The sequence below is a fragment of the Pongo pygmaeus genome, chromosome 5 (genome assembly GCF_028885625.2).
Source record: "Pongo pygmaeus isolate AG05252 chromosome 5, NHGRI_mPonPyg2-v2.0_pri, whole genome shotgun sequence".
NCBI lineage: Eukaryota > Metazoa > Chordata > Mammalia > Primates > Hominidae > Pongo > Pongo pygmaeus.
In genome coordinates, this window is record NC_072378.2 from 29,285,992 (window position 1) to 29,313,959 (window position 27,968).

Sequence of the window (27,968 nt, forward strand, 5' to 3'; positions counted from 1 at the left end):
AATGTTCATGTTTGTGTTATTAAAAGATACTCTTCTAGAGCTTAGTTTAAGTTGGTTAATAAAAATGTTTAATAAAATTAAAACAGTTGTAGGGAGAATCCCCTAATTTAAAATGCTCAAGGCCTAATTCAAGTGAGAAAAATTAATCTGCAGTTCGATGTTTGAAGCAAATTATAAAAACGTAGATAAATAAAATAAAATAAAAATGTAAAAACGAAGATAATTGTTGTATATTCATTCAAACTACATACTTTATTGATTGCCCTCACCTATAGACAAATATGCATTTCAATGTGAAGTTTGAAAGGTGGCTTAATTGTGCTTTTGTTGTAATTGCTGTCTTCTTTCCTTGTGAACTACTGTGGATGTTTTTAATGAAGGGAGAGGATAAGTTGAAAAAATTCACATAATATAGTATTTCATATTACCACAATCGAATAAATTCACTAGGACAATTTTCATTCCATCTACAGAAGAACTCCAAAATTGTATTCTCAAATCAATCTTTTTCCCTATTCCTAATCTCTATCTCCCCTTTCATTTTTTTTAACCTTTCCTTCCACTTCTGAGGAGGAATTAACCCTTCTACTCATTTTATTCAACAAATATATTTTAAGGCAAAAATGTGGAAAAAAGGGAACTGGCACAGTGTTAATGGAAATGTAAATTAATAGAGCCATTTTGGAAAACAGTGCAGTTTCTTCAAAAAACTAAAAATGCAACTACTATGTGATCCAGCGATTCCACTTCTAGATATATATCCAAAGGAATTGAAATCACTATCTCAAAGAGATATCTGCACTCCCATGGTCTTTGCAGCGTTATTCACAGTAGCCATGGAAACAACCTAAATCTTCATCAATAGATGAATGAATAAAGAAAATATGTTATATATACCTGGTGGAATACTATGCAGCCTTTAAAAAAAGAAAATCCTGTCATTTCTGACATGGATTAACCTAGAGGACATTATGCTGAGTGAGATAAGCCAGGCACAGAAAGACAAGTATTGCATGATCTCCCTTATATGTGGAATCTAAAAAGGTCAAATCTATAGAGGTAGAGAATAGAATGGTGGTTACCAGAGGTTGAGGTAGGGGTGGACAGGGGTGGACTGGTCAAAGGGTACAAAGTTTCAGTTACACAGGAGAAATAAGTTCTAATGATTTATTGCATAGCATGGTGACTATAGTTAAAATGTATTGTATATTCCAAAATTGCTAATGGAGTGGATTTTAAATATTTTCCCCACAAAGTAATGATAAGTATGTGAGGTGGCAGATATGTTATTTAGCCTGCTGTAATCATTCCAAAATATATACACGCATTATAACATCACATTATATATATACTGCAGACTAGAGTGGTGACAATTTGGTTGGATAGAAATAGAGGCATTTGAGAGATATTAGAATATACAGTGTTACAATTTTGGTATAAAGTGATGAAGAAGGATAAATTAAGGATAGTAGTCATAACCAACATATATTAAATGCACATTATAACATAACAATTCAACAATCATTATATTACCCAGTTCACACACCCACACACACCAGAAACACACACACACACAATGGAAGAGACATATCATGTCCATATTACAAGTACAAAATTTTAAAATAAGTTTCAGAGAAATTAAATAATTTGCCTAAAGTTACTCAGACTTGCAGTGGTGATATTGGGTTTTACATTTCACTTTGTGGCCTAAACGAGTGCACTATGCTGATTTAGATTCCTGGATTGAACATGCAGATGGCTAGGGGTGTCGTTCTCTGAAATGAAAGCAGGAAATTGGCACTTGCTGGCGAATCTGGCAAGATGGCTGAATAGGAACAGCTCTGCTCTGCAGCTCCCAGTGAGACCAATGCAGAAGGCAGGTGATTTCTGCATTTCCAACTGAGGTACCAGTTAGGTAAATGGTTAGGAAGAAGGTGCAGCCCCTGGAGGGCAGGCAGAAGCATGGTGCAGCATTGCCTCACTCGGGAAGTGCAAGGAGCTTCCCCAGCCAAGGGAAGCTGTGAGGGACTGTGCTCTTCAGCCCACATACTACACCTTTCCCACGGTTTTTGCAATCCGCAGACCAGGAGAGTCCCTCACGTGCCTACACCACCAGGAGCCTGGGTTTCAAGCACAAAACTGGGTGGCTGTTTGGGCAGACACTGAGCCAGCTGCAGGAGTTTTTTTTTTCATACCCCAGTGGCACCTGGAACATCAACAGACAGAACTGTTCATTCCCCTCGAAAGGGGGCTGAAGCCAAGTGGTCTCAGTCAGCGGGTCCCACTCCCATGGAGCCCAGCAAGCTAAGGACCACTGGCTTAAAATTCTCACTGCCAGCACAGCAGTCTGAAGTTGACCCTGGATGATCGAGCTTGTTGTGGGGAGGGACATCCACCATTAGTGAGGCTTGAGTAGGCAGTTTTCCCCTGACAGTGCTAAGGAGGCCTGGAAGTTTGGACTGGGTGGAACTCAACACAGCGTGGCAAAGTGGCTGTGGCCAGACTGCTTCTCTAGATTCCTCCTCACTGGGGAGGGCATCTCTGAAAGAAAAGCAGCAGTCCCAGTCAGGGGCTTAGAGATAAAACTCCCATCTTCATGGGACAGAGCACCTGGGGGAAGGGGCAGCTGTGGGCGCAGCTTCATCAGACTTAAGCATTCCTGCCTGCCGGCTCTGAAGAAAGCAGTGGATCCTGACAAGGAGGGTTCTCCCAGCACAGCGCTCAAGCTCTGCTAAGGGACAGACTGCCTCTGCCAGTGAATCCCCGACCCCAGTGCCTATTGACTGAGAGAGACTTCCCAACAGGGGTTGACAGACACCTCATAGAGGAGAGCTCCCGCTGGCACTGGGCTTCCCTTTGGGATGAAGCTTCCAGAGGAAGAAGCAGGCAGTAATAGTTGCCGTTGTGCAGCCTCCACTGGTGATACTCAGGCAAATAGGATCTGGAGTGGACCTCCAGCAAACTGCAGCAGACCTCCAGCAAACTGCAGCAGACCTGCAGAAGAGGGGCCTGACTGGTAGAAGAAAAACTAACAAACAGAAAGCAATAACATCAACATCAACAAAAAGGACCCCCACACAAAATCCCATCCAAAGGTCATCAACCTCAAAGATCAAAGGTAGATAAATCCATGAAGATGAGGAAAAACCAGCACAAAAATGCTGAAAATTCCAAAAACATTTTTCTAGAGAAGAATGTCTTCTCTCCAAACGATTGCAACTCCTCTCCAGCAAGTGCACAAAACTGGGCAGAGAATGAGTTTGATAAATTGACAGAAGTAGGCTTCAGAAGGTGGGTAATAACAAACTCCATTGAGCTAAAGGAGCATGTTCTAACCCAATGCAATGAAGCTAAGAAATTTGACAAAAGATTACAGGAACTGCTAACTAGAAGTTTAGAGAAAAACATAAGTGACCTGATGGAGCTGAAAAACATAGCATGAGAACTTCATGAAGCATACACAAGTATCAATAGCTGAACTGATCAATAGAAGAAAGGATATCAGAGATTGAAGATCAACTTACTAAAATAAGGTGGGAAGACAATATTAGAGAAAAAAGAGGGAAAAGGAAGGAAAAAAGTCTCCAAGAAATATGGGACTATGTGAAAAGACCAAACCTATGATTGAGTGGTGTACCTGAAAGTAACATGGAGAATGGGACCAAGTTGGAAAACACCCTTCAAAATATTATCCAGGAGAACTTCCCCAACCTAGCAAGACAGGTCAACATCCAAATTCAGGAAATACAGAGAACACCACTAAGATACTCCTCAAGAAGGGCAACCCCAAGACACATAATCATCAGATTATCCAAGGTTGAAATGAAAGAAAAAAATGTTAAGGGCAGTCAGAGAGGAAGGTCAGATTACCTACAAAGGGAAGCCCATCAGACTAACAGTGGATCTCTCTGCAGAAAACCCGCAAGCCAGAAAAAAGTGGGGACCAATATTCAACATTCTTAAAAAAAAAAGAATTTTCAACTCAGAATTTCGCATACAGCCAAACTAAGCTTCATAAGTGAAGGAGAAATAAAATCATTTACAGACAAGCAAATGCTGAGGGATTATGTCACCACCAGGCCTGCTTTACAAGAGCTCCTAAAGGAAGAACTAAACATGGAAAGGAAAAACTAGTACCAGCCACTGCAAAAACACACCGTAATATGAAAACCAAAGACACTATGAAGAAACTGCATCAACTAATGTTCAAAGTAACCAACTAGCATCATGATGAATGGATCAAATTCACACTAACAATATTAATCTTAAATGTAAATGGGCTAAATGTCCCAATTAAAAGACACAGACTGGCAAATTGAATAAAGTGTCAAAACCCACCAGTGTACAGTATTCAGGAGACCCATCTCATGTGCAAAGACATACATAGGCTCAAAACAAAGGGATAGAGAAATATTTACCAAGCAAATGGAAAGAGAAAAAAAAAGCAGGGGTTGCAATCCTAGTCTCTGATAAAACAGAATTTAAACCAACAGAGATCAAAAAAGACAAAGAAAGGCATTACACAATGGTAAAGGGATCAATGCAACAAGAAGAGCTAACTATCCTAAATACATATGCACCCAATAAAGGAGCACCCAGATTCATGAAACAAGTTCTTATAGACCTACAAAGAGACTTAGAGTCCCACACAATAATAACGGAAGACTTTAACACTCCACTGTCAATATTAGACAGATCAATGAGACAGAAAATTATCAAGAATATTCAGGACTTGAATTCAGCTCTGGACCAAGCAGACCTAATAGACATCTACTGAACTCTCCACCCCAAATCAACAGAATATACATTCTTCTCAGCACCACATAGCAATTATTCTAAAATCGACCACATAATTGGAAGTAAAACACTCCTCAGCAAATGCAAAAGAATGGAAATCAAAACAGTCTCTCAGACCACAGTGCAATCAAATTAGAACTCAGCATTAAGAAACTCACTCAAAACCTCACAACTACATGAAACCTCACAATCACATTAACAACCTGCTCCTGAATGACTACTGGGTAAATAATGAAATTAAGGGAGGTATAACGAAGTTCTTTGAAACCAATGAGAACAAAGAGACAATGTACTATAATCTCAGGGACATAGCTAAAGCAGTGTTAAGAGAAAAATTTATAGCACTAAATGCACATGTCAGAAAGCAGGAAAGATCTAAAATCGACCCCCTAACATCACAATTAAAAGAGCTAAAGAAGCAAGAGCAAACACATTCAAAAGCTAGCAGAAGACAAGAAATAACTAAGATCAGAGCAGAACTGAAGGAGATAGAGACACGAAAAACCCTTCAAAACATCAGTGAATGCAGGAGCTGGTTATTTGAGAAGATTAACAAAAGAGATAGACTGCTAGCCAGACTAGTAAAGAAGAAAAGAGAGAAGAATCAAATAGACACGACAAAAAATGGTAAAGGGGTTATCACCACTGATCCCACAGTAATGGAAACTACCATCAGAGAATACTATAAATACCTCTATGCAAATAAACTAGAAAATCTAGAAGAAATGGATAAATTCCTGGACACATACACTCTTCCAAGCCTAAACCAGGAAGAAGTCGAATCCCTGAATAGACCAATAACAAGTACTGAAATTGAGGCAGTAATTAGTAGCCTAAAAAACAAAAAGTCTCCAGGATCTGATGGATTCACAGCTGAATTCTACCAGAGATACAAAGAGGAGCTGGTACCATTCGTTTTGAAACTATTCCAAACAATAAAAAAGAGGGACTCCTCCCTAGCTCATTTTATGAGGCCAGCATCGTCCTGATACCAAAACCTGGCAAAGACACAACAAAAAAAGAAAATTTCAGTCCAATATCCCTAATGAACCTCGATGCAAAAATGCTCAATAAACTACTGGCAAACCAAATCCGGCAGCACATCAAAAATCTTATCCACTACAATCAAGTTGGCTTCATCCCTGGGATAAAAGGCTGGTTCAACATACACAAATCAATAAACATAATCCATCACATAAACAGAACCAATGACAAAAACCACATGATTATCTCAATAGATGCAGAAAAGGCCTTTGATAAAATTCCATACCCCTTCATGCTAAAAACTCTCAATAAACTAAGTATTGATGGAACATATACATAAAAAAAGACCTATTCACAACAAACCCATAGCCAATATCATAATGAATGGACAAAAGCTGGAAGCATACTCTGAAAACCTGCACAAGACAAGGATGCCCTCTCTTACCACTCCTATTCCACATAGTATTAGAAGTTCTGCCCAGGGCAATCAGGAAAGAGAAAGAAATAAAGGGTATTCAAATAGGAAGAGAGGAAGTCTAATTGCCTCTGTTTGCAGATGACATAATTGTATATTTAGAAAACCCCATCATCTCAGCCCAAAAACTCCTTAGGCTGATGAGCCACTTCAGCAAAGTCTCAGGATACAAAATCAATGTGCAAAAATTACAAGCATTCCTATACACCAATAAGAGACAAGCAGAGAGCCAAATCATGAGTGAACTCCCATTCACAATTACTATAAAAAAAAATAAATACCTAGGAATACAACTTACAAGGGATGTGATGGACCTCTTTAAGGAGAATACAAACTGCTTCTCAAGGAAATAAGAGAGGACACAAATGAAGAGAAAAAAATTCCATGCTCATGGATACGAAGAATCAATATTGTGTAAATGGCCATACTGCCCAAAGTAATTTATAGATTCAATGCTATTCCCATCAAGCTACCATTGATTTTCTTCTCAGAACTAGAAAAAACGACTTTAAATTTCATATGGAACCAAAAAAAGAGCCCGTATAGCCAAGACAATCCTAAGCAAAAAGAACAAAGCTGGAGGCATCATGCTACCTGACTTCAAACTAGACTACAAGGCTACAGTAACCAAAACAGCATGATACTGGTACCAAAACAGATATATAGACCAATGGAACAGAACAGAGGCCTCAGAAATAACACCACACATCTACAACCTGACAAACCTGACAAAACCTTTGTTTTGACAAACCTGAAAAAACCTGACAAACCTGACAAAAACAAGCAATGGGGAAAGGATTCCTTGTTGAATAATTGGTACTGGGAAAACTGGCTAGCCACATGCAGAAAACAGAAACTGGACCCCTTCCTTACACCTTATACAAAAATTAACTCAAGATGGATTAAAGACTTAAACATAAAACCTAAACCCATACAAACCCTAGAAGAAAACCTCGGAAATACCATTCAGGACATAGGCATGGGCAAAGACTTCATGACTAAAACACCAAAAGCAATGCAACAAAAGCCAAAATTGACAAATGGGATCTAATTAAACTAAAGAGCTTCTGCACAGAAAAAAAAAACAAAACAAAAAAACTATCATCAGACTGAACAGGAAACCTACAGAATGGGAGAAAATTTTGGCAATCTATCCATCTGGCAAAGGTCTAATATCCAGAATCTACAAGGAACTTCAACAAATTTACAAGAAAAAACAAACAACCCCATCAAAAAGTGGGTGATGGATATGAACAGACACTTCTCAAAAGAAGACATTTATGTGGCCAACAAACATATGAAAAAAAGGTCATCATCACTGGTCGTTAGAGAAATGCAAATCAAAACCACAATAAGATACCATCTCATGCCAGTTTGAATGGCAATCATTAAAAAGTCTGCAAACAGCAGATGTTGGCGAGGATGTGGAGAAATAGGAAGGCTTTTACACTGTTGATGGGAGTGTAAATTAGTTCAACCATTGCGGAAGGCAGTGTGGCAATTACTCAAGGATCTATAACCAGAAATACTATTTAACCCAACAATCACATTACTGGGTATATACCCAAAGGATTATAAATCATTCTACTATAAAGACACATGCATATGTATGTTTATTGCGGCACTATTTAAAGTAGCAAAGACTTGGAACCAACACAAATGCCCATCAATGATAGACTGGATAAAGAAAATGTGGCACATATATACCATGGAATACTATGTAGCCATAAAAAAGAATGAGATCATGTCCTTTTAGGGACATGAATGAAGCTGGGAACCATCATCCTCAGCAAACTATCACAGGAACAGAAAACCAGACACCACATGTTCTCCCTCATAAGTGGGAGTTGAACAATGAGAACACATGGACACAGGGAGGGAACCTCACATACTGAGGCCTGTTGGGGAGTAGGTGGCAAGGGGAGGGAGAGCATTAGGACAAATAGCTAATGCATGTGGGGCTTAAAACTGAGATGACGTGTTGATCAGTGCAGCAAACCACCATGGCACATGTATACCTATGTAACAAACTTGCACATTCTGCACATGTATCCCTGAACTTAAAGTATATTTAAAAAAAAAAAAAAAAAGGAAATCCAGATCCAGGGGGAGATCACGTGTTCAGTTTTGGCCATGCTGAATTTGAGATATCTTTGAATATCTAAGAAAATATGTTTATTTGACATATTTTGGTATGTGGCCTCAGAGGAGAGGTATGTACTAGAGATACAAATTTGTAACACATCAGCATATAGAGGATAGTTGAAACTACTCCTATGAATGGGAGAGTGTGAAGTAGGAAAAAAGAGAACACAGAATTGAACTTTCTCAGAACGAATTTCCTGCAAGTAGAAGCTAAACTACGAGACTAAGAAGGAGAAGCATAAAAGTAGAAATTCAGGGAAGCACTGAATTGCAGTTAGTGTATGAAAGAGTGCTGTTATTAAAAGAATTGTTTGTGAAAATAAGGGGCCCCATTTTTCTTGCCAGACTGTTCCTCATGTGAAAAGCTATCCTGCAGAGAATTGTCCTCCAACACAAACATAGGCCATTATGAGATGGTATCAGCTGTCCAGTTCTCAAAATACAGGAGGAGGACACACTTGGCTCAGCAGCCCACCTCCCTTCTCAGGGTCTCTTACACATTAAGAGAAGGAATTACTTTCTCCCGGGGATCTCCTGATGCTTTTGTTTTGTTACCCAAGTCCTCTATGTTCTGTGATCATTGCTCTTTACTTCAAAACATGCCTTTCCCATGTCCCTATTTGTGGGGAAGCTGTTGTGATAAAACGACTAAACGAAATAACTTAAACAATAATATATTACTCCTCTAAGGTTATTTGCCTTGAAATAAGAATTTTCTTTTTCAGAATAGCCTCTTAATTTTAGTCATTTTTTATCCACTCAGCCTGTATGTTTTTCTTCCTGCTTTCATTTCTATCTGCTAATCTACATATTTTTAAAGCTCAGCTTAAATGCCTCTTTTCTCTTCAAGTGAAATGTTTCTGTCCCTTCCTGGAAAATCTGTAGGCATTTGTTTCAATCTTGACTATGACGCATAACACACAACATACTTATTTGTGTGACTTATATAACCTGTTTGTCCATAATATCTTATGGTGCATATTCTGTCTTACTAATCTATTTCTCAATGAATTAATAAGTAACTGGGGACACAGTGGTCTAACATTCAGTAATGGATTACTACTGTTGAAATATAAGGCAGTATAGCAAAATTTTCCAAGAAAACAATTGCATTTCCTCCCTTTTTTACATACTTATTATGATGTAGAACTTGGAAAAAATGTTCAGACCTTACATATTATTTTTATTCTTATAACATTTATATTAGTTAGAGCACAGGAGTCTGCAATTTATGGAGGATTACTTATAAGATCACATAGTTAACAAGTAGTGAACTAAGAGTAGAAAAAAATTCTTCTATTTCCAAATCTAGAACAACATCCCGCAGCTGGTACTCAAATTGTGCTACATGGATCATTGTTGCCTCTCATAGGCATAGATTGACCCTGGCACAGAATAGAATTCACCACACAAAGCACAAGTATTTCACACAGAGTTATAGGAAAATTACTCCTTTTCCAAGCAGCCATGGTCTTGACTCCTTACTAAAGAACCAAAACTTGATATAATACAAGGACAACCGAGAAAATGTTTTCAGAATTTCATATCATAGTAAAGAGCTCAAGAATGGCCTCTAAGAGCCCACAAGGAAAGGCCGCCAGAAAATTCACGAGAATGTGTGCCCTCCAAGCTCTCAGTCTTGACTTTTTCATTTCCTTCTAACAGACCCAGTAGCTCTTCATTAAAGAGTGTTCTCAAAAAAGAGACCTTAGGAATTCAGAATCTTAAAATTTCAAATTTTCTCAAAGTATACTATCCAATTTCTTACTAAAAACTGAAATCATATAGCAAATATGTGAAAATCAGTGTGGCAAAACCTCAATCAATAATAGCTAGCATGCAAGGATATTAGATCGACATGAAAGATGGTTTCTTGTGAGAAAGTCACACAAAGTGTGTTCCTGATACCATTCTCTGCAATCCAGTGGCATTTTAATCTCTTTTTACAGAATAAATACACTGTCCTTTATTTAATAAAAAATCGGCAAGCCAGCAGAGGGCTATTCTGAATGACATAAAAATTACCCAAAATGAAAGAAGCTTCCTGATTCACATACTTAATAGGTTGAGTGTCACCCAAAGCATGGGACAGACAATTTTATTATCCCCTCCTTTGGAACCCCTCAGGTCATTACACTTCCATCTGCTACACAGTTAGTCTCATATCCGAAAAGCAAGACAGAAAAGTGTATCTCTAAGAGCAACGAAGCCATAGTTAAGCAATTAAAAATACTTACTCACCTGTGATTGGAGATATTGAGCAGAGATTACCATTCAGACTCTGAGAGACTGATACAGGGCTGCTTTTATGAACACAACGAAGTAACACAAAATAATGTTCCCTACAGAGTCTGTGCTGATAAACTTCTGAGTGATGGGTTTTCTAGGTGAGTGCCAAGACTCTACTCAGTCTCTGAAGGCCAGTGCATGGGGCTGGAGTGAGTAAGGAAAATGCCCTTTGGATTAAGAAGATCCCCACATCTTATGGGAATATTTCAAGAGCCTCAGAGACACACCTTGGGGATCTTCAAGCACAAGTCCTGAGACTCACTACTTCTGATTCCTGCTTCAACCCCTGAGCATCTATTTGTCTTCTAGTGGCTCTGTTGCCATCATAATTATGTTTCAGGAAGTGTCCTGCGGAGTCCGACCTGCTCCAGGTGGACTACTACCTCCTGGCCCACATCTGTCCAGTGAGAAACAACCCACATGCTTCCCCTATTATCACAGGAAATGCAGTTCTCTAGATTTTGCTTCTTGGCCACGTAAGAAATATCAGTCTTTGGACTCCAAAATTCCAGATGTAGAAATCAAGCTCTCTAACTGGTTTTTCTCTCAGCTTAAATTAGGAGAAAGCATCCTGATTTCCTCCTGGAGGTGGGGGAAGCTTACATTGCACACTACTTCTTACTAAAGAAATATTCTTCAGGCACTGAAGACTGATTAGTCCTCCAAATATCTATTCCTTTGCATGTTATGTGTTCTTGAAGATGTATCAAAAACTCACTAAAGAATATACAGTATCCATATATTTTGTGATAGATTAAATGTTAATTTTGAGCATGCCTTGTAAAAGTATAATTGCTTGATTAATTTTGATCATATAATTATTTAAGAATTGAGGCAGCTAAGTATGCCACTATCACATAAAAACAGAATTTCTGAATCCTTTGACCTCTAATCATTATATTGCCTGCCCTTTAAAATTAAGAATTTGGATTAAAGAAGAGTTATTTCTCCCAGATTCATATGGTTCTTAATCATCACCTGTGATTTAAAATCAAATCTCAATTCTCAACAAATTAATTACCTACTAGGCATTATCCAATTTCATCACTTGCTAAATTCTTACTGGCTGACTTAGGTACATACAGCAAGAGAGTTATCATCTGAAGATATCTATGAGTGGTTATTTCACTCCAAAAAGAGACAATAATAAATTTTGCATTATTCATTTATTGTATCTAACATTCATTACCAATAAGTCTTTTTTAATTTTTTTATTTTATATTTATTTTTAGTTTTTACCTTTTTAAAAAAAATTCAACTTCTATTTTAGACATAGTGGATATATGTGCAGATTTGTTACATGGGAATATTGCATGATGTTCAAATTTGGAGTATGGATTTCATCACCCTGGTAATAAGCCTAGTACCTGGCTTGATAGGTAGTTTTTTTAACCTATCCTCCCCCATCCCTGAAGCCTCTGGTAGTCCACAGTGTCTATTGTTCCCATACCTATGTTCATGTGTGCTCAATGCTTAACTCCCACTTATAAGTTACAACATGCAGTATTTGGTTTTCTGTTCCTGTGTTAACTTGCTTAGAATTATGACCTCCAGCTCCATCCATGTTGCTGCAAAGGACATTATTTTATTCTTTTTTTATGGCTGCATAGTATTCCATGGTGCTTATGTAACACATTTTCTTTATCCAGTCTATCATTGATGGGCACCTGGGTTGATTCCACATCTTTGCTATTGTGAGCAGCGCAACAATGAACATATGAGTGTATGTATCTTATTGGTAGAATGATTTATTTTATTTTGATATATACCCATTAATGAGATTGCTGTACTGAATGGTAGCTCTGTTTTAAGTTATTTGAGAAATCTCCAGACTGCTTTTCACAGTTGCTGGACTAATTCTCATTCCCACCAACAGCATATAAGCATTCCCTTTTCTCTGCAGCCTTGATAGCATCTGTTGTTTCTTGACTTTTTAAATAGTCATTCTGACTGGTGTGAGATAATATCTCATTGCAGTTTTGATTTGCATTTCCCTGTTAATTAGTGATGCTGATAATTTTTTCATATGTTTGTTAGCCACATGTATGTCTTCTTTTGAGAGTGTTTTTTCATGTCCTTTGCCCATTTATTAATGGGATTATTGGCTTTCTGCTTGTTGACTTGTTTAAGTTCCCTATAGATTCTGGATATTAGGCCTTTGTCAGATGCATTGTTTGTGAATATCTTCTCCCTTTCTGTAGATAGTGTGTTTGCTCTGTTGATAGTTTCTTTTGCTATGCAGAAGCTCTTTAGTTTAATCAGGTCTCACTTGTCTATTTTTGTTTTTGTTGCCATTGCTTTTGGTGACTTAGCCAAAAATCTTTTGCCAAGGCCAATGTTGAGAAGAGTATTTCCTAGGTTGTCTTCCAGGATTTCTATAATTTGAGGTCTTACATTTATATCTTTAATCAATTTTGAGTTAACTTTTGTATAGGGTAAAAGGTAGGTATCCAGCTTCAAACTTCTGTATATGACAAGGAAGTTATCTCCACACCATTTATTAAATAGGGAATAATTTCCCCATAGCTTGTTTTCTTCTTATAAATCTAGGAGTTTGGGGTGTCTTTGCTTTTTATGATGTATAATAAGGGATTTACCAATAATGTGTGCTCTCTAACATTAAACCAGCTGTTTTTTCCAGTGAATAAATTGAGATTAAATGAGTGTACGTGACTATAAATGGCCATAACAAAAAAGAAATAGATAGGGTAGAGAAAAAAAGGAAAAAAAATTCACTTCCTTTTTAAATATGATCTATTCAGAATAATAAAAATGAGGTGAAAATAGGAAAATATTATTAAGAGCAAAATAATAGTAGAATCAACTCTTTTATACAGATGTACTCATAGAACAGAGTAGGAAAATAGGGACATCATACAATGAAATATTTGCTCTGTTTGTTTCTACAAAAAAAGCAGAAAAAAGTTAACAAAGTGTGAATTTTTTTCTTTTTCTTTTCTTTTATTTTATTATTATTATACTTTAAGTTTTAGGGTACATGTGCACAATGTGCAGGTTAGTTACATATGTATACATGTACCATGCTGCTGTGCTGCACCCATTAACTCGTCATTTAGCATTAGGTATATCTCCTAAAGCTATCCCTCCCCACTCCCCCCACCCCACAACAGTCCCCAGGGTGTGATGTTCCCCTTCCTGTGTCCATGTGTTCTCATTGTTCAATTCCCATCTGTGAGTGAGAATATGCGGTGTTTGGTTTTTTGTTCTTGCGATAGTTTACTGAGAATGATGATTTCCAATTTCATCCATGTCCCTACAAAGGACATGAACTCATCATTTCTTATGGCTGCATAGTATTCCATGGTGTATATGTGCCACGTTTGCCTAATCCAGTCTATCATTGTTGGACATTTGGATTGGTTCCAAGTCTTTGCTATTGTGAATAGTGCCGCAATAAACATACGTGTGCATGTGTCTTTGTAGCAGCATGATTTACAATCCTTTGGGTATATACGCAGTAATGGGATGGCTGGGTCAAATGGTATTTCTAGTTCTAGATCCCTGAGGAATAGCCACACTGACTTCCACAACGGTTGAACCAGTTTACAGTCCCACCAACAGTATAAAAATGTTCCTATTTCTCCACATCCTCTCCAGCACCTGTTGTTTCCTGACTTTTTAATGATCACCATTCTAACTGGTGTGAGATGGTATCTCACTGTGGTTTTGATTTGCATTTCTCTGATGGCCAGTGATGGCGAGCATTTTTTCATGTGTTTTTTGGCTGCATAAATGTCTTCTTTTGAGAAGTGTCTGTTCGTGTCCTTCGCCCACTTTTTGATGGGGTTGTTTGTATTTTTCTTGTAAATTTGTTTGAGTTTATTGTAGATTCTGGATATTAGCCCTTTGTCAGATGAGTAATCCTAGTCTCTGATAAAACAGACTTTAAACCAACAAAGATCAAAAGAGACAAAGAAGGCCATTACATAATGGTAAAGGGATCAATTCAACAAGAAGAGCTAACTATCCTAAACATATATGCACCCAATACAGGAGCACCCAGATTCATAAAGCAAGTCCTGAGTGACCTACAAAGAGACTTAGACTCCCACACAATAATAATGGGAGACTTTAACACCCCACTGTCAACATTAGACAGATCAACGAGACAGAAAGTTAACAAGGATACCCAGGAATTGAACTCAGCTCTGCACCAAGCGGACCTAATGGACATCTACAGAACTCTCCACCCCAAATCAACAGAATATACATTTTTTTCAGCACCACACCACACCTATTCCAAAATTGACCACATAGTTGGAAGTAAAGCTCTCCTCAGCAAATGTAAAAGATCAGACATTATAACAAACTGTCTCTCAGACCACAGTGCAATCAAACTAGAACTCAGGATTAAGAAACTCACTCAAAACCGCTCGGCTACAAGGAAACTGAACAACCTGCTCCTGAATGACTACTGGGTACATAACGAAATGAAGGCAGAAATAAAGATGTTCTTTGAAAACAAAGTGTGAATTTAAGATAAGGCCTGGAGTGCTGGCTCACACCTGTAATCCTATCACTTTGGGAGGCAGAAGCAGGAAGATCCCTTGAGCCCAGAAGTTCAAGACCAGCCTGGGAAACATAGGGCAACTTTGTCTCAATTTAAGAAAAAAAAAAAATAAGCATCAACCCTGAACAGTATTGCCAGCTACATATGTTGTACCTCGATCAGGAGCGACTACATTAGTGGCTGTGATTTAGATTATATCACACTAATGTTATTGATACTAGAAAGTGGTCCTGTGTACCCACAACAGATAGGAAGATCTACATTCCATAGCCCCAAAAATAATGATTTTTGTATCTCATTACTTGCCATAATAAAGTAATGAGATTTTCTCTCCTGATTAAACATCTAAAAAATGGAACAAAATATATAAAGCAATGATTTTAATACACTGTACAAGACAGGGTTGGGTATGTCCCATGACCCATCAGCCTGATTGGAACAACTTGTAATAGACAAGGACTTAGGTGGAGTCCCGAGAAGGATATTACCTTAGTAGTGGGGGCTAAATTAACCTCAGAATAAACAATATTCTGGATCTACATTAACAACAAAAAAAGTATGCCTCAAAATAAGCATAATAATTTAGGGGAAATACAGACATAAAAAGAGAGAGAAGATTTTTTTAAAGACCCACATAGAACTTGTTTAAATAAAAAATACAAAATATAAAGTGAAAAATGCAGTGCATGGAATAAACAGTAGATTAATTACTGCAGAAGAAAAAATCAAGGAACTTGGAGACATAGATATAAAAAAAAACCAAAATGAAGCATAGAGAAATTTTTTTAATAAAATGGACAAAGTGTCAATGACCTATGTCATAATTTCAAATGGGCTAACATATGTGCAAGTGGAGTCCTAAAGAAGTGTTTGATTAAAAAAATTGAAGAAGTAATGATTGAGTTTTTCCAAATTTGATAAAATATATAATCTATAGATCCAAGAAGCTCAATAAAAATTAAACAGAATAAATATTAGAAAACATTACAATGAACATCATAATCTATTTGCTAAAAAAGTCATAAAGAAAAATCTTAAAATCAGCAAGAGAAAAATGAACACAGTTATTACAAAGGAATAAAGATAAGAATGGCAGCATGCATCCCACCAGAAATTGTGTGAGACAGGTAATGGAGCAACAGCTTTAAAGCACATAAACAAAAGTCTGGCAATTTAAAATTTTATATACAGAGAAAACACCTCTTAAAAATAAGGGCAAAGTACTTTTTCATGCCAACAAAAGTTGAAGTAAATTATTACCAGCAGAACTTTACTGCAAGAAATAGTTAAGGAAAGTCTTTAGACAACAACAACAAAAAAATGATACCAGATGAAAATCAGTGTCTCCATGAAGGGATCAAAAGTGCCAGAAATTATAAATATGTGTTTAAGTGTAAAAGACATTTTATTATTTTTAATTACCTTAAAAATAATAGAATTTTTTTAAAAAAACAATTGCAGTGTCTTGAATACTAACAACATAAGTAAAAGTAAAATGTGTGACATTAAAATCACAAAGCATGAGCAGGGAGATGGAAGTACGGTATGGCATGACTCTAGCAATATATCTTAAATGGTGTAATATTATGTGAAGAAATATTTTGTGAATTTAAAATGTACATTGTAAACCCCAGATTAACCACAAAAATGTAAAATAAAAAGGTATAAATAAAAGGGCAATAGTGAAAATATAATGAAATCATAAAAATATTCCCATAAAAAACAGTAAATGAAGGAAGAAGCAATAACGGACAAATAGGACAACCGAAAGACAAACAGTTGGAGGAAAAATTTAAATTTAATTCTATCAAAAATTCAGTTGGAGGATAAATTTAAATTTAATTCTATCAAAAATTTACCAAATTTAAATTGTGCAAACACTCCAACTAAAGCAAAGAGCCTGTCACATTGGCTCAATGGGTATGAAAATGCAGTTAGATAGAATGAATAACTTCTAGTATTCAATAGTAAACTAATGCAGGGACAGTAATGTAGGTTTAACTTGATTGTGGTAGTCTCTTCACAATGTATACATACGCTAAAGCATCATATTGTGAAGCCTAAATATATGCAATTTTTATTTGTTAATTATACTTCAATAAAGCTGGGGAAAAACAAGATATTTTCAATGGCTAGAAAAATCTCTCCCTAAAATTAAATACCCGTTAAAAATTCTCTTTAAGAATTAAGATTAACAAAAATGATATTCTAGACAAAAACTATTGTGAGAAAAATTATCATCAGTACATTCCTGCTGAAGGAAACACAAAAGGAAAAAAAATAGGCAAAAATAAAGATTATCTCATAGGGAATTTCAGTAAGATACTTCTGTTACTTGGAAAATTCCAAAGGTTTTTGTCCTAGGAGAAATGCCACATTCTTTTTTACACAGCAGATACCTACTCTAACCCTCCCCATACTTCCTACCTCCTTAGTTCTCCTTGCCACCGAATTATCCTGACATATGTATTTATGCGTTTGGTTATTTTGGGACTCCATCACATTGAACTTTACATTTGATGACATTATGGAATTTGTTTTGCTCGCTCCTGTGTTTCTTGAACCTACTACACTGCCTAATATAATATGTGCTCAAAATTTTTGAAAGAAAAATATAAACCAGGTAAACTAATCATTTCTTACAGTGAAGTGATGGACATCAGTCTTAATAGAAATCAGATATCCCTCATTAGTCCTAGTGGTGTTGCTGCCAGTCTTTAAACAACTTCCTACCAAAGATTTTCTTCAGAGCCATCATCACTTCTTTGTTCCTAAGGGTGTAGATCAGTGGATTCAGTGCAGGGGTGATGGCACTATATATGATGGCCATTATCCGGTCCTGAATCATGGAGGTGGCTGAAGCAGGATGAATATATGTGAAGCCCACAGGTCCATAGAAAAGACATACCACCATAAAATGGGAGGCACAAGTGGACAGAGCCTTATGGAGTACTCTGCAGGACCTGTTCTTAAACAGAAGGAAGCCAATTATATGGAAGTAGGAGAGAAGAGTCAGAAAGAAAGCTCCCATGGATATGCTGCCTGTGACAATGGAAAGAAGCCATTGATTGAGTAGTGTGTCACTACAGGCCAGTTCTAAGAGCGGCTTGACATCGCAGAAAAAGTGATTGAGTTTTTGAGAGCCACAAAAACTCAGATGTGCAGTCATGACAGAATGCATCAGAGCGTAAAAGAAGCTGATGAGCCAGGCTGCAGCTGCCAACAGAATACACACCTGGGGGTTCATGATGACAGTGTGGCGAAGAGGATTGCAGATGGCAACAAAATGGTCAAAGGCCATGACAGCCAGTAAAATGGCCTCTGTGCTTCCCAAAAAGTGGAAAAAGTGTAGCTGGGTGATGCAGCCTAGACAAGATAAGCCCTGCGACTGCACACAAAGTTTACAAGCAGCTTGGGCAGTGTCACTGAAGAATAAGAAATATCCAGACAAGAAAGGTTTCCCAGAAAAAAATACATAGGGGAGTGGAGTTGTGGTTCTAAAACAACCATCACCAATATAGATCCATTTCCAATCAAGTTTATCAGGTAAATGATTAAGAAAATCCCAAAGAAGAAAGGCTGCAGCTCCTGAACACCAGTCAGGCCAAGTAGAAGAAACTCATTCATTGTAGTGACATTCTCCATTGCTCTGGGAAGCAAATTTAACAAACAGAATTAATTTTTCTGAATTTTTAATTTTACACTGTGAGGATTAAATAAAGCAAGTTTACTATTTGGAGGAACCTAGGGGTGAGCAACAGTGTGAAGAATAGTTAGGAACAGTAAAACTAAATTTATTTACAACAAAATTGAGGAAGACTAATATACCTGATAAATTCTAGGCTGTTAAAATGGCACTAGACTAATAAAAGCATTATATTATGAACAAATCAGATATCGATAAAGGGCATTTGTTTTCAAAACTAGGAAGTGTAAGATTTGATGGACATAATCATAACCTCATGTATGGCATTAGAATTATGTATTACAAAAATTTTAAACATACAAACAGGGAATAGTTTTTCAACTTACGATTCTAGGTTCTGGCAAAAATTCAGATGTAGCTTAGTGGGGATTTTGTCCCTTCTTCTAAGATACATAAAAGCCACAAGAGAGTAACATATCTCTTCTGACAACCCAAACTTTCAGTGAAAGTAAGAAACATAAACACCCACAAACCAAATGTTGTATGAGTAGAGGAGAAAAAAACAGCAAAATTAGCATCATTAGTCACAAGACTGTGGCATAGCAATGAGGCAGTGGATGTAGTTGGGAAAAACTTGAAATAGTTGGAGGTCCCATTAGTAGAAGAACTTCGAAAACACCCCCAATTTTTCAGTCCAAAAGGGGAGTACCTCCCAGGGAGTGAGAATTTCTGTGGGGCAGGGGATAGAAAAAGACACAGTCTAAGCACTGAAGGTGATGGAGAGAAGAAGTATAGTAAATGTATGAAGAACAAAGGAAGCTTGTCATTTGTAAGTAATTAATAATAATAATGATAATAACAATAATAATAATCACCACCTTATCAACAGAAGAGGGAGCCCTTGCACTGCGGAATTGGAAAGGCTAACTAGGATACTCCTCCCATCCACGCCTACTAACATTCTTCTGCTAATAATTGGTCCAGAATATCATAAGTTCTCCAGTGTAAGTTCTCCATAAAATAACTCTAAAAATTGACAGAAATAAAGACATAGTTAAAACCACAATCACAATGAGAAGATTTAACAAGTTTCTCTCTATACTTGACAGAAGAATCAGCCAAAAAGTCAGTAAGGATATAAACATCTGAACAACATAATTTACAAATTTGATTAACATATAAAGAACACTGAACCCAACCAAAAAATGATTCACATTATTTTCAAGCATGTCTTGAACATATTTACAAAATCAAGCATGAGTTGAGTATTACCAAAAGGCTTCAAAAGATTTCAAAAGGTTGAGCTATTCAAAGAATGTCCCTTGACCACACTGGAATTAAAAAACAATAAGAAAAATGCATCTAGAAACTCACCAATTGCTTAATATTATGTAATACACACAAATAATTCATAAATAAAAAATTCAAATAAAATTAGAAAAAAATTGAAATGAACAATGATGAAGATGAGATATATCAAAACTTTTGGCATATAGCTAAAGAAATAAATAGAGGGAAATTGTCAGCCTTAAATTCATATGTTAGAAAAAAAGAAATATTGAAAAACCAATAAACTAAACTTTCGTTTCAAACAGCTAAATGAATGAATCCATGAATGAATGAATAAATAATCCAACAACTCAAACAAAGTAGAAGGGAAATAGCGAAAATAATAACAAGAATAATTGAAATAGAAAACAAAAGTTCAATAAAGAAAAGTCAACAAAGTCAAAATTTAGTCATTTGAAAAGATTAATGAAAGTTATCAACTCAGTAAAATTGTTAAAAGAGAGAGAATACAAATTTTAAGGTAGTATCACTACAGATACTATCAACGTCAAACATTGTAAAAGGTCGTTATGAACGACTTCGTGCCAAAGAATTTGACAATTTAGATAAAAGTTTAAAATTACTTAAACCAAAAGTAACTTACCAAAATTGACAGTAGAACAAAGAAAATTTGAATAGTTTGATATTTATATAGGAAAGTGTAGTTCTTATTCAAAATTTTTCCAGAAAGTAAACACCAAGTCCAGATTTTACTGGTGAATTCTACCAAATAATTAAGGAAGAAATAATAACTTACACAAATACTTTCAAAACAATGAAAAAGGAGCACTTCTATATTTCTTTTATAAGGTTAGCACAACTTTGATACCAACACTTTAAAAAGAACTTAACAGAGGCCAGGCACGGTGCCTCACGCCTGTAATCCCAGCACTTTGGGAGGCCGAGGCGGGCGGATCACGAGGTCAGGAGATCTGGACCATCCTGGCTAACACGGTGAAACACCGTCCCTACTAAAAATACAAAAAATTAGCCTGGTGTGCTGGCGGGAGCCTGTAGTCCCAGCTACCCGAGAGGCTGAGGCAGGAGAATGGCGTGAACCCGGGAGGTGGAGCTTGCAGTGAGCTGAGATCACGCCACTGCACTCCAGCCTGGGCGACAGAGCGAGACTCTGTCTCAAAAAAAAAAAAAAAAAAAAAAAAACTTAACAGAAAGGAACTGCAGACTAACCTGTCTTGTGAATATAGATGCAAAAATCTTGAAAAAATGAATAAAAACAAGCAATATCTACATTGCAACCAAATAAAATTTATTTCAAGATGTAAGGGTAATTTAACATTAAAAAATAATACAATAGCCATATTAGAGAAAGAAAACAAGAAGCACCACAGATGCAGTAAAAGCATTTGATTATGTTTAGCACCCGCTCATGATTTAATAAAATAATCCTTAGCAAACTAGGGATACAAGGGGAATTAGTTTATTTGATAAAATTAATTTAAAAAATACTATAAGAAAATATCATACCTAATGAAGAAACATGAAAAGTTTCAGATCAGGAATGAGACAAGGATTTCTCCTATCATCACTTTTTTGAACATTGTCCTAGAGGTTCTAGCCAGTGTCATAAAGCAAGAAAAAAATAAATAAAATACTTTAGAATTAGAAAGGAAAAAGTAAAACTCATTTTCACAGATGATATGCCTGTATGGTTAGAAGATTTCTGAGATATGAGGACATTAAACAAGAATTAAATATATTTTGTATGCTAACCACAATGAAATGAAAATAAAATGTCCAATGATATTTTCAATAGCACCAGAAACTATAAATGTGTAGAAATAAAACTAAATAAAAATATATAAGATCTCTATCCTAAAAACTACAAAACATTATTCTGAGGAAATAAAGAATATCTAAATAAATAGAGGAATATGGTATATTCATGGGCTTAAAGATATACTATAATGAAGATGTCTACTCTCCTAAAAGTAATCTAAAAAGTCAATGCAATCCCAATACAAGTCCTTGATTTTTAAAATATAAAATTGTCAAGCTGATTTTAAAAGTTACATAGAAATGCAAAGGAATGGGGAACCTGAAAACTCTCTGGGGCTGGGTTCTCACCGGCATCTGGAGACCTTCCTGAGCCCCCAGCAACAAAACCACAATGCAGTGCCACTGCACGATAACTAGAACAGTTAAAATAAAAAATGATGGAAAACGCGAAGTGTCAACAAGGATGTAGAGCACCCTGAGCACTCATATACTCCTCCAGGGAGTTTAATCAGCATAGTGATTTTGGAAGACAATCTGGCAGTATCCTCAAGCTAAACACATGCATATATGAATAAGCCAGAAATTCCACTTCTAGGTATATAGCCAATATAATGTGCACATAGCAAAATATATAAAAATGTTCATAGCAGCAGTATTTTTTATCAAAAACTGACAACTATATAAATGTCCATCAACAAAATGCAACATTGTGAAGGAGTCAAAATGAACTACAGCTATATTAAGTAATATGGATGAAGCTGTTTCTTCATGTGGGTGTTTTTGTTATACAGCTATGTCATTTTGTGAAAATTCATTGAGACTCAGGATTTATCACTTTTCTGTATGTGTGTTGTACTTTATATGTCATATAAACTTTTACAGAAAAAAAGAGAATAAGGGAGGAAACAATAATCTTGGATTTGGAAATAGTTTTCTAAATATCATAGAAAAACCTGAAGCAATAAAAGAAAAGATTAACAAATTTGACTACCTAGGCATCAAAAATGTCTGCATGACAAAAATGCTACAAATAAAAGATCAAAACGCATCCAGGAATAAAATCACAAGACAAATTGTAGACCATGTGCTAACATTCTTAATATATAAATTATTTAATAAACCTAAAAGACACAGACCAATTTTTTTAAAAGAGAGAAACATACAGACAATTCATAGAAAAGGAAATATGAATACATCTTAAAGATAGGAAAAGCTGCTCAACCTCATTAAAAATAAGAAAAATGCAAATTAAAATATGACATGCAGGCAAGGGCTACAGTGGTGAGCTTGCCTGCAGCATTGACATCAGGCTGCTGTGAGCACTGTAAACAGCACCAACGCGCTGCACCTCGACTCCCACCCCACTTAGTCACAAGCACATGCCCAGCTGTTCAAGGCATGTTCTACCGCTGCCCAGCTCAGGTCTAAGCACCCAGCAAGTTTGAGATTTTTTGAAATAAAATAACTTAAAAACAGTGATTTTGACTTCCGGATAAGATGGTATATACAAGTTTCTCGCTTCTCCCTTCCCATTAAGTACAACTACAGACCGTAGAAACAATACGAGAGGTAACCAAGAAAGAATTCTCAAATGTGGGAAAAGGAAGGTGAACTGCTTTGGGATTCCAGAACTGTAGGAACCACACAGCAGCAGGGCTGTCCCTTCACCCAACTAAAGAAGGCAATTAGTTTATTTGACAAAAAATGTTTGCCTCTTCCAACACACCATCCCACAACAAAAGGCAGCGCAGGTAGGTTTTTTCCTGCCTCCTATCAAAAGGTAGTTCCTCCAACAACACAGCACTTGAGTAAGGGAGGCCCATCAGGAATTCTACTAACCCAGAGAAGTACTCTACTCAGCTCCTCTCTCCCTGCTGTCTGGCATTCTCTTCCCCTAAAGAGAGACAACAGGGCAGTCAGGTGGCATCTGCAGAAGGACCCCACCATAAAAAGCATCCTGGCCCTCTGGCCCTGCAGGCCTGAGACTTCCTTCTGCCACCCACAGACACCAGTGTGAGAAAGGGAGAAAGAGAGCACCAGCAAGAAATATTCCAATTTGACAATCATCCAGCAAGTAGCAGTCTCTGTCTGGCACAAGCAGGCAATCCCGCCACAAGCACCCAGACAGGGAAGCCTGTTTGCCCTCATAGTCTTGATATTCTCTCCACTGTACAAGGACACCAGAAGGCTTAGCCTAAGGAAACCCCTTCTTCTGCCTTCTCAGGCAGTACCAGCAGAGAACAATGGAAACCCCAGTAGTACCAAATAAAACTAGAACACAAAAATAACAGCTAAAAGTATCTTAAAAAATTGCCATTGGATGCACAGCCTACAAAATTAGGTCAGGACCTGTGTGCTAGGTCTAAACAGAGTGACTATCTGCTAAAATTAAAGATTTAAACAGGACCTAAATTCCAATTTATGGTTATATAATAGCCAAAATGTCCAGGATACAATATTTTAAAACTCTACCTGTTATAAATTATGGAACTAGAAAGTTCAGTAACAGAAATAAAATCTCACTGAATGGGCTCATTAGCTAAGTGGAGATGACTGAGGATGAAATCAACGAACATGAGGACAGATCAACAAAATGTAGCCTATCTGAACAATGGGAGAAAACAGACTGAGAAACAATGCAAAGAACCTCAGGGACCTATGGGACAATAACAAGAGATTCAACTTTCATATCATCAGAGCTCCAGAAGAAGAGGAGAAAGAAAATAATGCCAAAGGGTATTTAAATAAATAATAGTTTAAAACTTCCCAAATCTGTTGAAAACATAAGCATATACAGGTTGAAGAAGCTGAATAAACCCCTTGCAGGATTAATCCAAAGAAATCCAAGCCAAGAAACATCATAATTTGATTAACATTACATATACTATTATACTATATAACATGTGTATATATAAACACACCAACATAAATATATAGACTAATATGCAGTTCAACTCCAAGGGCAGTATGAAACAAAAAAAATACATTCCAATATCTCTCATGAATATAGACAAAATATCCTCAATCAATTATTAGAAAATAGAATGCAATATGTAGAAAGAATTTACATAGGCCAAGTGGATTTATTTCAGGCATACAAGACTACATAGACATTTGAAAATCAATAAATGTAATCTATCATATAAACAGAATAGAGAAGAAAAATTATATAATCGTATTAATTGAGGCAAAAAACAAATTTGATAAAATCCAACACCCATTTATGATAAAAACTCTCAGCAAGCTAGGAATAGAGAGAAATTGTGTCAACTCAATAAAGATCATCCATAAAAATCTTCCAGGTAAATGCTTTCCTTCTAAGATTAGGAATAAAGTGTGGATGTCTGCTCTCACCACTTGTAGTAGGCAAGAAAAAGAAATAAATGGCACATATATTGAAAAGTAATAAATAAAAATGTACTTATTTTCAGATGTCATTATCTATGTAGAAAACTCCCTGGATTCCACATAAAAATTCCTGTAGCTAATACGTGAGTTCAGCAAGGTGACAGGATACAGGATTAACACAAAAAATTAAATATTTTTAATAAACTATGAATATGTGAAAACAAAATTAAAACACAACTTAATTTATAATCTCTCAAAATATGGAAATGTCTGGTTGTAAACCTAAAAAAACATGTTTAGTACTTGCATGCTAAAAACTTCAAACACAGATGAAAGAAATAACAAAAGATTTACATAAAGATAGAGGCATATTATATTCATGGATTGTAAGATTTAACATAGTAAAGATGTCAATCCTCTCCAAATTGATATACAGATTTAACACAATTCTTATCAAAATCCCAGAAATATTTCTTAGCAGACAGAGATAGGATTATTCTAAAATGTGTATGTAAAGGCAAAGGAAATTGAATAGCTAACACAAATTTGGAAAAAGAAGAATAAAAGTGGAAAAATCAATTTACTCAATGTTAAAGCTTATTATGTAACTATAGTTATCAGGTTTTGTATGGTATTAACACAAGTGATAGTGAAACAGATCAATGGAACAGAATAGAGAACCCATAAATCAGCCCACACAAATATGTCCAACTGATTTTTTATGAATGTGCAAAGTAATTAAATGGAAGCAAGACTGTCTTTTCAACAACTAGTTCTGAAATAATTGGACATCCATAATAGAAAAGAAAAAACTAAATTCAAATTTCACCTCATATACAAAAATTAACACAAAATAGATCATGGACTTATATGTAAAATGTAAAGCTATATATCGTCTAGAAAAAATAGAAAACAGTATTCAGGGTCTAGAGCTAGGCAAGGAGTCCTTAGATTTTCCACCAAAAGCATGACACATTAAAGGAAAAATTTTAGTTTGACCTAACCAGAAAAAAAAAGACCTCTGCCAAAAGACTCTATTAAGAAAATGGAAAGACAAGCTGAAGACTGAAAAAAAAATACTGTTTCAAATCACATATCTGACAGAACTCTCAAAACTTAATAGTATTCTTAAAAGTCCAAAACATGGGCAAAAACAAGGAAAAGACATACAAACATAAAGAGAAAATGATATATAAATGGCAAATTAACACAGGAAAAAGTGTTCAAAATCATTTTCGTCAGCACAATGCAAATTAAAACCAGTAAAATGCTACAACACATCTATCAAAATAGATAAAATAAAAATAGTGACAACACCAAATGCTAGGGAGGATACAGAAAGACTGGATCACGAATATAAAACTGGTCAGGATATAAAATGGTACAACTGCTCTGGAGAGAGTATAGTCGTTTCTTACAAAATTAAACACACACTTACTATATGACCCAACAATTGCACTCTTTGGAATTTATGTCAGTACAATAAAAACATGTTCACACAAAAACTTGTATGTGAATGTTCATAGACTCTTTATTTATAATAGCCAAAAACTGGAAATACCCCAAATGTCCTGCAATGGAGAAATGGTTACACAAACTGTGGTATATCCATACCATAGAATGCTACTTAGCAACAAAAAGAAAACAACAATTTGGTAAACTCTCCAGGAAATTATGCTTAATTTTTTAAAAAGTGAATTCCAAAAAATTATATACTGTATGATTCCATTTATATAACATTTTTGAAATAATATTTTAGAAATGGGGAAAAGATTGGTAGTTACAGTTGGAGAATGAAGTTGGAGAAGGAGCAGAAGAGAGGTGGGTGTGGTTATGAAAGGATACCAAGAAAGATCCTTGTGGTAGTGGAACTATTCTGTATTTCGACTATGATGGCAGACACAGGAACATGAGATAAAACTGTGTAGAATTAAACTCAGATACACAAAACAAATGAATAAAAATAAAACTGGGCTATCATTCAGATTCATGGGTTGTATCAGCATCAATATCCTGATTGTGAAACTGTGCTGCAATTTGTTACCATGGGGAGGAACCATGTAAAGGGAAAACAGCATCTTTGTGTATTTTTTCTTACAACTGCATATTGTAATCATACATAAGATTTTAATTAAAATGGCAAATCATATTTATACAAAGATCAAAATACTTAATAAATTATATGTGTTTGAGAATGGCTAAATAGGAATTTCTGATGATGATAATTTGTACTAGTTATATGCTGGGTAATTTTTTCAATAGCTCTCAAAGTTGAAAATTGTGAATCACATACTTTGTATTATAATTTACCTGTAGATATTATTCAATGTGTGGAAATCATTATTATATACCATAATATTTATTTGAGTATTTTAAAAGCAAAAATTAGACAGAACCCTAACAGCCAAAGTAGGGGACGAGGTGAATTATTACACCTATGAGAGAGAATAATATGCAGCTTTAAAATATATATATGTACATATATATACACACACACAGAAAATAGCCAGGTGGATAGATACAGAAAGGTGCACAGATCATATATATGCAAATTTTTACATATGTACCTATACACATATAAATTATATATGTTATGAATGCCAATGTGACTTGTTAAATGATATAATCAAGATGCAGTACAATGTGAGTCGTATGCTAAAATTTCTGTTTAAAATTTTTTTCTATAC

General features: G+C 35.9%; 2 protein-coding genes across 7 annotated transcripts in view; both read right to left on the minus strand.

Annotated features, from left to right (window-relative positions):
- Positions 1 to 27,968, minus strand: part of LOC129038763 (olfactory receptor 5V1) — a 115,917-nt gene that overhangs the window by 2,472 nt on the left and 85,477 nt on the right. The gene's annotated exons all lie outside the window — the stretch shown is intronic.
- On the minus strand, positions 17,917 to 18,866 carry LOC129038766 (olfactory receptor 12D3). Its single transcript, XM_054492160.2, is given in 2 exon segments — positions 17,917 to 18,599; positions 18,602 to 18,866. Coding segments are annotated over 2 exon segments (948 nt in total).